General features: G+C 39.3%; 1 protein-coding gene across 14 annotated transcripts in view; it reads left to right on the forward strand.

The window, feature by feature from the left end:
* Positions 1 to 17,533, forward strand: part of CACNA2D3 (calcium voltage-gated channel auxiliary subunit alpha2delta 3) — an 839,197-nt gene that overhangs the window by 142,274 nt on the left and 679,390 nt on the right. For 6 of the 14 annotated variants that reach the window (XR_005582636.1, XR_005582637.1, XM_039480700.1 and 3 more), the window contains exons 2-3: positions 8,269 to 8,368; positions 13,009 to 13,090. Coding sequence is in view for 7 of the 14 variants with exons in the window: in XM_039480700.1 (XP_039336634.1) it covers positions 8,269 to 8,368; positions 13,009 to 13,090 (182 nt within the window). In the remaining 7 variants the exon portion in view is untranslated. Of the gene's footprint in view, positions 1 to 8,268; positions 8,369 to 11,641; positions 12,374 to 13,008; positions 13,091 to 17,533 lie in introns of those variants that run through there. The other 8 variants (XM_039480709.1, XM_039480711.1, XM_039480710.1 and 5 more) reach the window with 2 other exon arrangements.

Consider the following 17,533-nt stretch of genomic DNA (forward strand, 5'->3'; position numbering starts at 1 on the left):
ATTAGCAGTGTGCAAAAGGGCTTGTCCAATCAGTTTGAATTCTGGAAGGAGGAAATAAAAATAGCTGACATGAAAATTTTTCCTTTCTTTGTTGTTTGGACTGTCTCAGGGCTGGAGTTAGGCAACGAAAGCAGAGATCCCCAGCATCGACCTGGGTTAGCCCTAAAAGATGTTCAGTGCTGAAAGAGTACAACTCTGTCACCTTTTGGAACCATAGACTAACTCGTGTGTGTGTGTGTGTGTGTACATATATATTTATTTAACCTGTAAAGAACTCTTTAATTCTTTTTTCCTAGTTAATAAATCCTTAGTTAGTTTACTGTAGGATTGTCTACAAGCATTGTCTTTGGTGTGAGACTGAGGTACAGATTGACCTGGGAAACGTGATTTGTCTCTTGGAACTGGAAGCAACCTGAATCTTGGTGATCTTTGGTGTCTCACAACCAACTCCCCTGGGTGTCAAGAAAGACTACAATGCTCCTGGGGTCTGTCTGTGACTCCATGGTAGAACTGTTATAGCGCTTCAGGAGTACTCATTTGTTACTGGGTTGGTGAAATCTAAACAGTCTGCCCTTCTTTTTGACAGTCTGTCCTGAGGCTGGCACCTATGGTTGTGAACCATTCAGTATCCGTGACGATACCATCTACCTTCTGTGTCAGATTATGCCACAAATTTGTTAACGTGAAGTTTTAATGAGGGCACTAGCTTTTTGAAATCATCGTACTCCGAAGTGATACTTCATTTTTAACCATTTTTCTTATTTAAACTAGAAGTAACACTGTGTTGAGCTGGCAATTTAAAGGATCAGTTTTTAGACCTTAAATTTCTTGAAAGAAAGCAGGTAGCTTCCTAGAGTTCTGGTTAGGAGGAGAGTTTAAAACAGTGTAACTAGAATGAGAGTCCTTAGAATGCCAGCAACCTGGATAGAAATAAACCCAGAGGGATTAGTGTTGAACTGATGAGCAGGTCAGTGCTGTTTGATCAATGGCTGGTGTTAATGTGTACTCTGCTTGGTGACCTTGCAGCTTTGCCACTGGAGTACTACTAGTGAGTATCACATATGGGCGTCTGTGCAGTCGATATAAGAGAGGCCATTGTAAACCTGTGATGTTTCCCATTTTGGAATCTGACTGGTTTCCAGAATAAAGAAACAAGAATAAAATGTGTTTTTAGGTGAGTGCATGTGTCATCTGAACTCAATTGCTTCTCTTGCAGCCTCTGTTTCGCAAACCAGTTTAAAAAGGATACACAGCTTTCATCTCGGATAACTTTTCCCTGTATTTTCCTGGTTTCTGTGGGTAGGATATGGTGAGGAGAGGACACTTTCTCCAGACAGTTCTCTTGCCTAAGTGCATATTTCCAGCCTTGTGGAGGGCTTATAGAGTCTGTCAATGGGAATGTGATATTGCTGGGGTGCTGAACCTTCTTCCATGTGACCCCACTAGGAATCTCCTATTTGTCATCCCTTACCATCTTTATAAGACTGTAGCAATGTTTTCTTAATTGCCCAAAGCAGGGATTAGCAAGCATCCTGGGGTTTTAATTTTCATTTTATTATGATCCATTTTCTATTGTCTTTATTATGCAGTGCAATTCTAGTCTAGTACCTTTCATATTTAAATTTAAAAAAAAGTAACTGAGGGTGTTGTTCATGGAGAGTGGGATTGCAGAGATGTGACTGAGGGTAGCATCTGGCCTGCAGTATATTAAAATATTAGTGATGCATATACAAGCCAAAACAAACTCAGCTTGACTCTGATTCCAGGCTGAGTTTGCAGGGTTGGGACTAGGCCTCGGCTACATGCAACCTGAGCACAGATTTAACTAAATTGGTTTAGAAACCAGTTTAGTTAAATCAGTGCAAACTCCTTTTGTGAAGATTCTTTCTGATTAAGTGTGCTCTATCTTGATTCAGCTTGTCAGTATTTGACTTAAGGGGTTGCACTGTTTTAACTAAACTGGTTTCTAATTTAGTTAAATTGATGCAACTTTTGTGTGTAATCAAGCCCTTTGAAAAAAAAATCTTATTTGTAAAGTAAGGGAGAAGGTCAGTGAGGTAATATCTTTTATTGGACCAGTTGCTGTTGGTGGCAGGCACAAGCTTTTGAGCTTCACAGAGCTCTGCAGAAGATAATTTGTAAATCAAAAAAAGTTTGATGTGCCAATATTGTATTTTTCTAACCCCAAACATTCCAAAATCATGTCAGGCCTCAAAAAAAATTATGAACTTGGCTTAAAAATCATAAGCAAAGCCCTGCAAATCCGCAGATATCCACTTTATATCCTCAGACATCCACATATGTGGATATCCGTGGACCATTTTTGCGGCTTACAGATGGATGCGGATCCAAATTTTATATGTAAAGCCCTGCAAATCTGCGGATATCTGATTTATATCTGTGTATCATTTTTGCAGATTGGATGCAGATATAAATTTTATATTGGCGCAGGGCTCTAATCATAAGCTTAAAAGTATACTTTGGGTTGGGGGTGGTGGTGGTGTTTTTATTTGACATCTGGTTTTTGAGCCTGAGGCATACTCACTTCACATTTTTGAGCCCTTCTCCACAATCATGAGGGCTAGAAACTTTCACTTAAAAATGAAAGCTGAGATCCTCATGCAATCTCTTGATTCCAGCAGCTGGGGCTTCAAGAAACATATTAAATATTGTGAAACTCATTATAAAATCACAAGAGTTGGCAACACTGAGAATAGAGACACAGTATATATGGAACCTTGAAATACCGTTCTTACAAAGCCTTTTCCCAGAGAAGAACAGCTATTAGAATAGAGCAAAAACTGAGTTACTGATTATGGACAACAGGGAAAGTGGGAAATCTGATTCAAGCAGGTTTGAGTTGTTTCAGCAAGAACATTCTTGCCCAAGAAGACCCACTTCTGTCTTTGATGCATTTTCTTTTAAACTTTATTGGGCAACATTGACAGGATGCCCTTTTGAGCTCTTTGAACTGTCATATGAACAAGTTCCAAAATGCTAATTGGGAGTACCTTTAGAACTTAATTTTCTCCATTTTTATGGAGGGTGATCTCAGTGTATCCTACTGGTCTGAGGCCTGAGAATTTTAGTTTCTAATGTGAATGTAAGACTTGACTTGACTTGTAATGCATGTGGTATTTTTTTTTAACAGAGCTTCATATTGACTTATGAAGTCAGACTACCTTACATGAGTCATAACACCAGCATTTCATGTCTTATTCTAAAATACAACCATTTGGCTCACATACCATATTGTGCCCACCTTCCAAACGTAAAGTATTAGCACCCTGACTGATTGGAGATGGAATGAAAGTATTTCCTGGGATTCTTGATGAAACAGGCATTATGATGGGTGTTTCCTTTATGATTCAGATGGTGGCAGGGGGTGGTAAACCTGAAAATGCTTCATCCCGGGTTCTTTTTTATATTTACCATCGATCACCACTGTAGGTTGCCTGTAACTAGACTTAACATAGATGACATTCATAATACCCTGGTGGTTTCAGAGCCCTAGTAAGATGACTATTAGGGCCTGAATTTGTTAACCTGCTTACTTAAAATGGAGAGATCCGTTAAAAAGTAATGGGCATAGTGGTCTGACAGATGTTTCCTCCAACTTTAGTGTCACTGGGGTGGTTAATAGTGTATAACCTAGAAGTGAATGCTTTGACAAATATTTTACATAAGCATAAATATCCTCAAATGGCATTTTCTTTTTATTTGAAATGTTTCTTTAAGCAAGCTTTATTTTCACACTCAAAATCTTGTATGCCAATCCCCAATAAGCAAACCATGAGTGTTTTACAATTCCATGTCATGCAAGCTGCCATTTATTGTGCAGGTTGTAGGGAACTGGATGTATGGAATCATGGTATTGCATGCAACAATCAGAATACTAAACTCCAGGTTGTGACTGTTTTCTAGTAGTTCCATTGTCAAGTTGCCCAATAATTTTGAGCAAATAAATCTTCAGCCAAGATTACTACTCTAGGGCCTCGCCATGTGAGATGCTGAATCCATCACTACCTCTGACCCAAAGAATGTTCTGTCTGAGGGGGTCCTGGGTAAAAGATCAGTTCCTGCCTTTCAGGCAATAGGTTTCTTTACTGAACCAGAACAAGTGGTGATCTAAGACTGCAAAATATTTGCACAAACAATCCCTGATGATGGGCTGGTAGGAAAGGAAATTTGCTGGTTTGCATGAGGCAAAATAATATTCTTGCTTGACAAAGATTTTTAAATAAAGTTATTTTATTTATAATAGCCTTTCAAGACATGCAATTGATTTGTCAACCCACCTATATTCAAGATAGAAGCCAAGTAAATCCTATAGGCTGGATTTGAAAGATTCCATAATGTATCTAGTATTTCCTAACATTATTAGAAGTCGTGTATGGACCTGTTTGCCACCCTTTGATTGACTAGTTTCACAGGCAAATGATGGCTTATGACTGAACATCACACAATTGCTTCCAGTAGTGATATTGTAATGGTTTTGGGTATTACTATGTGATACTGTAGTTTTTCATTAGGTTGACATTGGACACCACTATGACCAAATACTTGAGACAATATAATATCCTGAATTTAAAACACTGGCTTTGGTTTTTTTTTCTCAAGCTGACGCTAGTTTATAATAATTTAGTAGAAAACATTACTCTTTGCTTGTTTCTTTATATCCATCTTTTCCCTATGTAATTTTGGGATAATTTCTCTGTGGCTTTTAGGATCAGTCAGTGTTCATGATTAGGGCTGCTGGTTTGTCACAGTGTAGAAAAAGTCCCAGAATTGTGATTTCTTGGTTTTATCCACAACTTCTGTTTGTTGTGACATCCTCCAGGAAGGCTCTAGGTAGGATGCCCCTCCAGACTAGTGCAGAGGGAAGGCCTGGAGTGGGAGTTGGAGAGCAAGCCTGCCCCACACGCCGCAGCTTGACTTCTGTGTCCTGCGAGCTGGGCCTGGCTCCTTGCTCTGGGCATTGTGACCTGGTGCACAGGGCTGCAGTGCCACTCACTCAAATCTGGCCTGGTGGTCCTCCCGTCAAGAGAGCATTGTCAGTTCCAAACCTTAGTGCTGCTGTGACCCCATGCTCTAGTTCACAATGTCTGGAGAGGCAACCCAGGCTTAGCCCTGCAGGACACAGGAGCTACCGCTGCCCATGCCCAGGGAGAGTGTGGGGCCAGGCTTGCTGTCTGCCCCTCCCTTCCCCCCGCCTTCCATGCTGGGCCAGGATTAGGGTGCTATGGCAGATGGTTGGTGCCCTCACTTGCAGTCAATGGGCTTTTTTGATTGTTGTCAATGAGGCTTCCCCCGCACTGAGGTTGTTTAGTACCATTTTTTGCCTGTGACTCAGTTCAGATTTGTAGTTGACCACAACCCCCATTGCTGAATTACCATGTGCTTGGTATCACAAATATTTTGTTGTAATGCATCCCCAAATCTGAAATGATTCAAATAATCTTTTAAGTTCGTATCTTGGAGGACAGTCATTCAAAGGGAACTAAATTAGAGGAATTTGCATGGTTCAGATTAGGGTGACCAGACAGCAAATGTGAAAAATCAGGACAGGGGATGTTGGGTAATAGGAGCCTATATAAGAAAAAGACCCAAAAATCGGGACTGTCCCTATAAAATCGGGACATCTGGTCACCCTAGTTCAGATTCATCATCTGAAACAAATTATGCAAGGTTAGTGATTTAGTTTTTGTAATCTACAGATAAATCTTAGATTAATCACTTAAACGCTTTATCACTTTTTCTCTTTATTTTTTTTATCATCGGTATCCCATAGTAGCTTTTTTATTTGTTGTCACAATATTCTGTCCATTGTGTTATATTTCTCAGTTATGATTTCTCATTTTAGTCACTAGCTTCTGTGTTCAAATATTTTGAACGCAATGAAAACATTAACGTGTATGACGTAACACTAGCCTTAGGTATAAAAGATAATTCATTTGCTGCTGGAAGAGTTCATTTTCCAGCCTGACACTCAAAAGAAACAAAAAGCAGTCTTTTCAATACTTGAAAATTTAAAATAAATTAAGCCTATGTGAAATGGAACTAACAGACTAGAGTGGACTGCTTAAATTGGATTTGGTTAGCTATAAACATCATTATCTTAAAGCATTCTAGCTTGCCCATGCAGCATGAGCTCTCATAGGCTGGGATGTGATAATGCTCTGCTCTTTTACATTTTAACTCCATGCAGCGATGCTAAAGCCAGCTGAACACAGTCTTTGTGCAAGCTAAATTAACTATGCATTCCTTGTGGTTTTAGGGCACACTGTGAGGTTTATTTTGGGTTGAAATATGCCGAAGATAATGTGTAGTCAAAATATTGATCTGACAGTATATTTTGAGGGGTTTGTGCTTTTCTTTACAGCTGTTTATTTTAATGCCATTGTTCTCCAGCAATAGTTATAAACGTAGCTTGCATTCTATCATATGAATACTCTTGTGAATTAAAATTTTAATATCTTATCTATAGTGAATCACAAACAATAAATTATATATGGAAAAGTAACATTACATAGCTTTAGATATAACATGGTGCATTTTTATAATTGAATTCTCTATAATATGCTATAAATCCTATTTTTTTAAAGTCTGAAAGGCACTAACTCACGCACATTATGTGGTATTGTATTCACTAAATCCTACGAGTAGTGTTACTTGACCTCAGTCTTTGTCCTAAGTGGGTTGGGATCAGTCAATAATTAGCATTCCCGTACCAATAAAACACTTAGTCTCATGCACTAGGGACCTTCATAAAATTCCAACAATACATGTGCACATGTTAGGTTTGCCACATAATAGTCTAATATGTGGACATATACACACATGCACTCAGACATCCAGTTCACTTGAAACAAATAAAAGCTGTGTTCTTATGCCAGATAAAACCAAGCCAAAGATTTTTAAAGCATTATTTTATCAATCCTTTTACCATTGGTGTGTTTCCAAATAATACTACTAAGCATTTATATTGTGCCTTTCATGTAAGGGTCTTAAAGTGCTTTGCAAGGCTTAGATATGATCATTATCGTATCCCTCTCATTCACTTCTTTCCGTTTTACACGTGTAAACATGTGAAAGAAGAAAGAATGGAGAAATGAAAGTCACATGCAAGTTAAAGGCAAGAAAGATCTTTCAATACAGTGCACCATCAGGGCTGGCGCTTCCATTTAGGCGACCTAGGCAGTCGCCTAGGGCGCCAGGATTTGGGGGGGGGGCACGGCATTTTGCCGGGAGGGCGGCAAGCGGCTCCGGTGGACCTGCCGCAGGCGTTCCTGCGGAGGGTCCGCTGGTCCCGCGGCTCCAGTGGAGCATCCGCAGGCACGCCTGCGGCAGGTCCACCGAAGCCGCGGGACCGGCGGCGAAATGGGTAGACAACGTTTAGCTCAGCGTGGGGAATCATACTCCCTGAGATTACCATTTAGTGAGAGCAGAGTGGCTTCAAGATTCCATTGAGATAGGGTCTTCATTCTTATAGGCAATAATGTACTAGTATTTGCTTCTGAGACTCCACGTTAGTTACAGAATACAAATATGATACAAGTTTTTTCACCTTGCATCACTGCTTAACATTTTTGTCTGTATGCATATTTTCTAGAGGCACATAGCACTTCTGAAGGCTTCTCTCAGATTCAGCAGTGATAAAGGCACGAGTGAGACATTTTGGGGTTCACCCAGGCCAGTAAGAGGTTCGGTCACCATCTACCAGGGTGTCTTGTGACTGTACAGCTCTGACCCCAACAGCCTGCCAGCATGTCACAAGCGTCACCCTGGGTTTGCCCAACCTGGTTACTCCTTGCAGGATGACCTTAAAACACTTCTTGCCCCGAATTCACCTCAAAATCATGCTACTTGCAGGAATCAGTCCCTTTCATGAGACTCTCACAGAGGAAGTGTTAGGTTCACTGCCTTTGCAGAGACAGGTTTCAGAGTAGCAGCTGTGTTACTCTGTATCCGCAAAAAGAACAGGGGTACTTGTGGCACCTTAGAGACCACCTTAGACAAGTACTCCTGTTCTTTCTGCTGAGACAGTAAAACACTGTAACCTGTTTGCTTTTTAGAAGCACACACTTTACTGAACTTACACAGCAGTGAAGATTTATAATGAAAGTAAAACAAGTTTATTAACAAAAGAACATGGATTAAGTGATACTGAGTAGAAGGGATAAAGGTAGAAATGGCTAAAGCAAGTAAAAGTGAAAACATATCTCAAAGACTAAAACTTAATCTGCAACATACTGTCTTTTGTTCCAGATGGTTTCTCTCACCTACGGTCTCCTTTTCAGCTTTCACTGAGCAGCCTGGCCAGGACCCATCACAGAGATCAACTCACTTGGTTCCTTTGTCTCCTAAGGTGAAGGATAAAGATGGAGTCTCTTTCTGTTCCTTATTATCCCCCAAGGGATGTCTGTTTTACAAGTCAAGAAGGCCTCCTGGGGATTCAATCTCCTGTGTGTCATGGGGAGCAGGGGTCCTGTTAAATCATTCTCTCTCACACATATATTCAGGATAACCCCTGCTGGTTTAGCTCGATGGCTTTGTTGACCACTAATATGTAAAGTGAGGTAAACCCACATTCCTTTGTCTAGAGCGGATCTCTTTATCACCTTTACCTAGACTAGGCTGTCTAGTCTTAAACATGTCCTAGTAACATCATACAGAGGGAATTCATAACTTCACATATGTTAACACATGCATTTTACAATAATATTAATGAGCATGTTATTAGCTTTCATATGGTACCTCACAAGGCATATTTTGTACAAATACTATTGCAGTAGTATGTGTCGTGTGTGAATACAGGGGTGCCTAGGGTCACTGTGAGTAAACCAGTATGACTACAGAATGATTTCAGAAGTTAAAAGTTGATAGCTATGCATCTTTTTAAATTTCAGGTGACATCATCTCCTGTCTCACTCCAGACTATCACTAGGTTATGCTAAATTGTGAACCACAACGTAATGTCATTCATTTATGGATATTTCCACCTCAGGATTTTTTTAAATGACTTGGTTAACATAAAACTGGAATAAGATTCTTCCTTTCCATTTACCACCTACAGCTTTCATTTTACCTACAACAATCAATTTAAATAATTTAAAAACAAATCAACACCCCACAATACCTTTCAGTAGACAACTTATCTTCCCTATTCTCTCCCCCCCATGATCATTATGAGCCCTCAATTTAGAAAAAAGTATTTCTGCTTTGTGACACTTCCATTGCCATTATAACTTCCACATCATGGTATTATAATGTTGAAGCTGGATGTGTTGAATGCAGCGATCTCCATGCCTTGAATAGGAGGTGTAATCAGGCTAGGATACTACATCCGCATGCCCGTTTGTGTAATATGTATTTACAGTGGCTTATGATGACGATGCATGTGTTACACCATGATTACAACACAGAATAATACAGGTTTACAGTCGATTTAGTGCATGGCAAAAAAGTTCCAAAAAGCTTCATGAACATTCTAGAGTACATAAGTGAATAAGATATTGAAAATATTTTACAGTGTAGTAATGGAACATGGACATCTGGTGACAAAAACAAACTGGCCAGTGCTATATTGTTTAATAAGTCTTTATTGTGTGTGGGGAGGGGGCAAAGTAAGTTTTTCCTATATTATGACAGTACAAATATTCAATTATGCACCCCACAAACACTATTAATTGTGAATAAGACCTTGTATAAAATATATAAGAAATGTTAAATAAAAAATCCATTGAGTGAAGACTTAAGTAATTCAGTGATATTGTAAGCCTCTATCATACTAGCTAGTGGTGATTTTTCATGTATATTTTATGTTGCAATTTTAGAAATATCCGTCTAACATCTGCAAATACATTATATACTTTAAAAATGTTTTGAAGGCTTCAGCTAACTGTTTTGAAGAACCAAGCCAGTTCATATTTAAACCACATTTGTAAACAGTGTACTTTATGTTGGACTGAGCTACAAAAACAAAAAAACAGTTTCACATAAAAATATGCTTGTATTCTAGGAGTTAAAGCCTTTCAAACTACTTTCCTGACATAAAATTTAAAAATTGCATAACAAACATGTATAGGAGAAGCATCTGTGCAGGTCTACAGTCTGATATTGTACTAAAAAGTTCTTATTGTTTATAGGACACATTAAAAAGGGTGTATAATTTATTATACATGGTTAGTCATCCATATATGGTTTTTACATTTTGCCTGTAGGTAGGCTGAGCACCTGGTGATATGGCAGTATATTTAAACCATTTCTTACCAAATGTTCATTGGCTCAAAGAGATTTTAACATTTGCAGACTATGGGGATTGTTAATGCACAGTCATATGGGTAGCCCAGACCCATAAAATAAAAACTTGCATTTCCCCCCCAACCAAGGTAAGACTAAAGATGAAGATGTGGGTAATCTGCTTCACATGGGGGAATGAACAGTGGGTACAAATGCTAAATGCCAAGCTCTTCCAATAACTGTACAAATTTGCCTTAGAACCTTTTATCTTTTTTTCCTTAAATCTTCAGTTTTTCCTGAGATTTGGTCATCTTGTTAAACAGCAGTTACATTTTGGCCAGGACACAGGTTCTATGGCAACCAGGTAGTGGAAGGGGATGGTAATATTTACAGCAAGCTGTTCAGCACACTTGTAAAAGTTAATGTGAAAGCAAAGTACCGGTACTGTGTACCAAACCTCAAGGGAGGAAAGGCTAACCAAGGGAAGTGCACTGTGTACGAAGGAATATGGTCTAATTAGAACTAGAATTCTAGATACTGTGCATTAGTGTTTCAGTAGCTGAGCTCTCGAGCACAGTGTGAGGATGACTCAGCCTATGCTCAGATCATCTTTAATGCCTGGTATGCTTATTTACGTTAAAGTTCACATGCTATTTTAAGTCTTCAGTGTTTGGAGGTAGAGGGTTACAAGCAAAGCGGGCGGTGGCGGGGGGGAGGCAGGGATAGAAGAGAAACCAGGGGAGGGGAGGTTAAAACACACCAAAATACCTGGATGAATCCTTCCTGCTCCCCAGCTGCTCTCTCTGGAATAGCTTGTGCTCCTATGCCCACTTCACTAAGGGGATTCCTCCACAAGCACAAATTAATAATTCATTCATAGGCTCCAGTCCCTTAGCCTGCATTGATTTACTTATGCTGCATTTCCTTTCATTCATAAGCCTTTCCCCGTCCTGATCTCTCGGAGAGCGACTCGCTGCAGCGCTCAGCCTGGGAGGACGCTGCAAACGTGCCTTCGTGCCCAAGGACATGCAACATAGGGCTCAGTTCAGTGTGCGAACCTGACCTAAGCCGGGGGCCTGGGAATCCGCCGCTCCTGCGTCTCAGCATGTCCCTTCGCCACGGATCCGCGCTGTCGTCTTTTCATCCCGTCCTCTCCCCCCTCGCGGCGACTCTGCGGCCGGGATGCTCCGCTGGTTGCGGCGCGAGGGGCTGAGCTCCAGCCATCCGTCTCCTCTGTAGGGCTGGGTGACAGATGCTTGTCCTGCAGCAGTGCACGGTCTGAATTGGCCAGGGCTCCGGGGGGGGGGGGGAAGGGTGCACGCAGCCCCCCTCCCGCTGCTGCCAGCCCCGCTGAGCCCCTAGGGCAATGTGCACTGCTCCCTTCAGCTTCCCCCTCGGGAAGGGCTGAGTCGCACTCTGAGCTCCTCCTGGCACTTGGCCCCTGGTCCCTCTCCTCCTGCGCCTGCTTTGCGCGCTCCGCGCTATCCCACTGAAAGGCTGCTCCACTGAACCAGTGCATTGGCTGGCTGGCTCTGGGGTGAAGGCTGGAGCTCACCGGCGAGGGAAAGGAGACCTGTAGGCAGCTTTCCGTCTGTAAAGTGAGCAGTAACTGCAAGGAGGCAGCCTCCCCGCTTGGAATCAATAGCGGCTGCTTGCTCGCTGCTAAGGGCACTTCGGAGCAGCAGCAGGGCACTGAAGTAACTCCAGCACACTGCTAACTGCGGAGTTGTAAAGAACTACATGCAAAGTGGCTGCAGCAGTGCTGGAAAACGCTTCGCTCTTACCAAGGACACAGTAGTTTTTTTTTCAAGTCATTAGAGCTTTTTTTCTCTGGTCCTCTCCTTCCATTATCCAGAGAGGGCCATTCCTGCGAGGGATGAGGATGGAGCTGTGATTTTTTTTCCTCCCCAGCGCTGCTTTGGTGGGGGGTGGGGGAGAGAGGCTTTAGCAAGCAGCTCTGCTGCTGAGATCAGCTCTGCTCGGATTTCCCCAAGTCGTCTCAGCCTCCGAGAGAAACCATGATTTTGAACCTACTCCGGGCTTTTTGGGGGGTCTTCTTTATTTTCTGGACAGCTTTTAACACAGCCCTAGTGGATGTGGTCGGATCGGAGCAGCAGATCCCCTTGTCGGTGTAAGTGTTTTCATGTTTTCGCTCTCACGCTCTAGGGTGAAAACTTGGAACCCCGGTGCCCAAGTTTTGTTGTTGTTGTTGTTCGTTGCAGATGTTTGACTGTTCAGAGCATTTTATTCCCTTGCCGGTTCTGTTTGCAGTCCAGTGCCAATGATGCTTGGATTTTATTTTAGGGGTGGGTGGTAAACTGGTATAGAAACTAAAGTTAAAAGCCTTTCTGTGTTGGAGGTGATGCATTTACCCACTCTAACATGCTGATTTCTCAGCTTCCAATGCTATCCCGCTATTTCATCTTCCTTCTTGCAGCCAGTTAGCATGTTAGAGATTATGCCAAAAACCCCTGTCTCTTTACAAATTAGTTTATTTAATTTTAAGTGCAGTGTAAGCCGCTTGAAATCCAAAGCCTTACCTTGGTGTATGATGTGAACTACATGTATCTTGGGGCTTGCACTTGTGAATAGCTCCTCTGTTCTTTTCATCTGATGTTATTTCCTAACAGAGTGCTTTTTAAGGCTACATTGCTTAGATTCTTCAGAGTGCAATTGAGGCTGTAGCTGTGTGTGTGTGTGTGTGTTGCCTACTGTAACATGTGTATTACATTTCTTCCTCTCTTTTTTCCCCCCTGCTCCCCACAGTGTAAAGCTCTGGGCCTCTGCTTTTGGTGGGGAGATCAAATCCATCGCAGCTAAATACTCAGGTTCCCAGCTTCTGCAGAAGGTAAGAATCTCTCCAGTTGTAGTAAGCAATGGTTTTCAGCACAGAAAATGGAGGCAGATTTAGTTTTCTAAACAAACGGGAGAGCAGCACATCCTTTGGTCAGAGGGCTTTTTTTGTTCTGCATACAGTTCCTAGGCCCTGCTGTCTCCTTGCACTGCACTGGCTGGAGTCTTCCTGATTATCTGGTGATTTTTAGTGGATTTCTGTTCCAGACAAAATTACTTACTTGTGAAGTGCACAGTGAAGCCTAGAACGTAGCTATTTTGTCGCCTTGTTACTGTGTGATGATGATGTTTCAGCATGGAAACAGCTGCTTCTCTGTGAAAAATGTTAACTTCATCCAAGGAGCAGAATTAGTGCATATTTTATCATTCTTTGCGTCCTGTGTTGTAAGCATGCAGTCCACTGTATTAGGGAAAGAAGACTACCATTGTTTATCATCTCTGCTGTTTTTGCAATCCCATTATTTCCCAATCATCTCTACCCAGTGCTGGGATGTATTACATCATTACAGATAAGAGGAATGAATGTGGTTATCTTCTTGCTCAGCTGCACAGCTGGGTAATAACCTAGTGAAGTAATGCAAAAACTTGAGACATTGGTTTATGTCTACATAATTCTGAAGAGTAATGAGAACACAGAATTGATTATAAGACTTTTAATATAAAGTTGCACAGTCAAATTAGAATAGATGCATCTTCTGATAAAAGTTCCATATTGAGATAACTTGTTTTTATAGTGGTTGATTAATTAAAAATTGGGAGAGAGGTTAAAAGACGTCAATATTGCCATTGTGCAGCATTTAATATATGATCCTCAAAGCATGATATTGAAATCCAATAATTTCCAGTATATGAATGCCAATGATTCAATTTATCAGGAAACTTTTTTTTCAAACAGGACTTTAGTCCAAAGTAACAAGTTTTGAAGACACATGGCACATATTTTGAAAGTATTTATATCCTTTGGAAGTTATGCAACAGACAGTATGTCTTACATTGGCAATTCAAAAAGTTTATGCTAAAAATTAAAATTGCAGCAATATCTTATTGATTATTGAGGATATACAAGAGTACTTACTGTATAAGAAATTGATGCTTTCAATATTGTGGTTCCCAGTATAGCAAAAATTGAGCTTCATGAAGTTAAAAAATATATAGCTGTTAAGAACAAAAGTATTTGGCGTCTTAGTGCTTGTCAAGGCCATTACATTGTCTGAATGTAGCATTTTGGGTATACAGTTATTTTAATCTAACCTTTGAGAGACACTGCATTCATTGTAGTCCTACTTCATATTTTATACTTACTTTAAACACTTCTTTGTATAGTTTGTGCCATCATGCTTCCTGCATAAACAGTTTTGTAATCAGAAAACACAATGTTACCTTTTTGAACTGCTGACCAGTATCTAATCAAAACATATTTTATGCTTTGGAAATTATCTAATATTGTTCAAATATGTTAATTTTTAATTGAGCATTGCCAGATGTGTCATTTTAGTCAATATGGTCTTATTTAACTTTGTCCACTAGTGTAAACCTTTGCGCGCACACACAACATGATTTTAAAAGTTTATCTACTGAAGGTAAACTGTCCAATGTTTGATTGCAAAATTCAGAACAGTTTTGATTCTCAAAGATGTTAAGACCATAGAGTCAGTATATATCCTTAATCATTCTTCTCTTCTTCACTTAGATACTGATATGACCACGTCTGTAATAATGTATTTTCCTTTGTTTCCCCCCCCCTAAAGTAGTAAGATTTCTTTCTGTTGGTTGTTATGCTGTAGGTGACTGGAAGCTACCTCAATGCTCATTTTACCTTTGCATCAGCATCCTTTCTAATTCACCAGCAAATCTGTTTCTGTTGTTTTTACAGCTTGACCATTATGGGTTTATTCCTTGATATTTGTTTTTAATTTCTTGCCTTTTTGCCTTTATTCTGGTATTTCATAATATGATAGGTATTTAGGGCTGAATTGCAGACAGTAGGATTTTATTTCCCACCAGCATTTTGATGGCCATAATTGCGTTTTTAATTTTATTTTAAATTCCAATTGGGACCTGTTCTCTAAAACTTTGCATTTCTCTACATTGATGGTAGTGGATGAGCCTGGATGTTTGAATGCTTTTACTAATATTCTTCTGTAAAGTTTTATACTTCAGCTTTCTTCAGTTTATTTGTGCAAATGAACACACATCAAGCTTGAAGATTTAAAAGTATAAATGCAAATAATTTTCAGTGCACGTAAGTCAGTGGTGGAATAAACCACAACATTTGACAAAGTGATAATACATCAGTATCCCAAACATGAACATTTTTTCCAGTGTCCAACAATTTAAGGATCCATTTAGAATTTATTCTGACAGAATTGGGTTTCTCGAGTTAGTACATTTTAAAATAATGTTGTGAGTTTACTTTAATTGTTGTTTATCATATTATCTGTGAATGAAACAATGTGTTCCAATTAGGAATATAAAGTATTAGCAGATGGAGTTATAAAGCATTAATAAAGGCACTATACCTGATTGGTATAAATTTCTAAGTTGCAAAGTATTCTGAAGTCTTTCTAAATGAAAATTTAATACGAATGGTTATTCAGTTCATTTTGTCTTAATGTGGAATAAGCAAAGTTATTTCACAGGAATACATTTGAAATTGAGACTATATATTTAGACATAGTGCTTCGTGACTATTTTATATATTGAGGATCATATGACAACTTGCTAAATTAAATTTTAATATGAAAGTTAAATAGGTTAATCTCTAAAGCCAAACTTCACAAAGATATTACAATTAATAGTTAGTAATTATTCTAAAGTATTGTTACTTTAAGCATTACTGTTTTGAATATTTGGTAGCAACTTGCGTTATTCATCATTCTGAAGCAATCTCTATGTAAATATACATTTGTGCTTACAGCTATATAACTAAGTTGAAATATCTGTAGAGAGGGCATTTCAGCATTCTGTTATATTACTACTTCTGTAGTCTGGCTATATTGTTATGCACTTATAAAAATATGGGGCATATGATGATGGTGATGATTTCCTCCAGATTCTTCTCTAGATGAAATTCAGACTGTTCATATATGTTTAACTTGCAGAATTCAAGACTAGCTGCTTTTTAAGCCAATTAAACTTTTTATGAATATAATTGATTTTTATACAGCATTATTTATCTGTTATTATTTATAATTATTTATTATAAAGGAAATGAACATATTGGGTACTCAGAACATACAACAGAGAAAACAAAAACATCTAATCAACAATATTGTTCTAACTTAGGGAGGTTTTACATTTTATCATTTAGATTTGGTATAATAAAATAAAGTGTCTGCATGCGGCTGTAGAGACACATATACTCTTCAACTAGTTAGCAGATACTGCTGGGTCCTAGGATTCGGTTCAGATTAATTAACTGTCCTGTGTGATATGTCTATTGTTTCCCTTATACTTTCAGAAAGCCTTAGCTTCACTTTTCATCTTGACATGCTTTTAAAAGCCATATCTCTATAATATTGTGATTATGGCTAATTAGAACTGCAACAGATATGCTAGCATAGTCTGCTGGAATAGCCAGAATTTTTACGTGCAGGATTTAAATGCAGTGGAGGTGCTTATTTAACCTGCTGTAATAAGAATTCTGGAAGAGCTTTGTTTGGAAACTCTGCTGTTCACATTCTAAAGTTCATAGTAATAAAGGTTTCCAATTTAATACTGTTGCAGCAGAATGGTGGTAATGAAACACAGGTGATGCACCTTCCTTTAATGTTAAAAATAATTGGGGTTTATGCAGTAAAGCTCTTCAAGCTCCTGTAGAGCGGCTGGTTCTTTAGCCTGGTTTACGCTTTCTCAGGTTTCTATTGGGGAGTCATTTTTTTCATACACAGCACACTGACATTCCTTTCTTGAGGCCAGAATTGGCAATATTCCATTTAATCAGTTGATATAGGGGCAATATAAAAACAGCCATTTATTTATCAGCACATGCTGTTTAGGTTTCTTGCTAAATACGAGTTTATCCAAAGCTTTCTTTTTCTTAGGGAAGGTGTTAAATTGAACCTTCACTGTTACTTAACTGACTATTATCTTAAATTCTAACAGCGTGTATTGTATGACTATGTCAACCGCTTACTTCAAGTACTTCTGTATAACGGAGCCTCCGAAATCATTGCATTTTTCCAGTCAACGTAACATTCCCATTTTTAAAGTTTTAAAATTGCATTTTATTTTCCTGAATAGATTTGGTGCTGTATCGTCTTAACTTCTTACAACTGTGGAAATATCAGTACAACCTTATTATAACAGGGTGATTTAGATCAATTAGTATTCAGCTGGTGCATCTGACTCATGCAGTACATCTATCTTTAGTTTTAAAACACATAATGGTGACAAAGTTCACTTTATATTGATTCAGAGAAATTTAGTCCAATTATCT

Source organism: Mauremys reevesii, linkage group 7 (assembly GCF_016161935.1).
Source record: "Mauremys reevesii isolate NIE-2019 linkage group 7, ASM1616193v1, whole genome shotgun sequence".
Lineage (NCBI taxonomy): Eukaryota > Metazoa > Chordata > Testudines > Geoemydidae > Mauremys > Mauremys reevesii.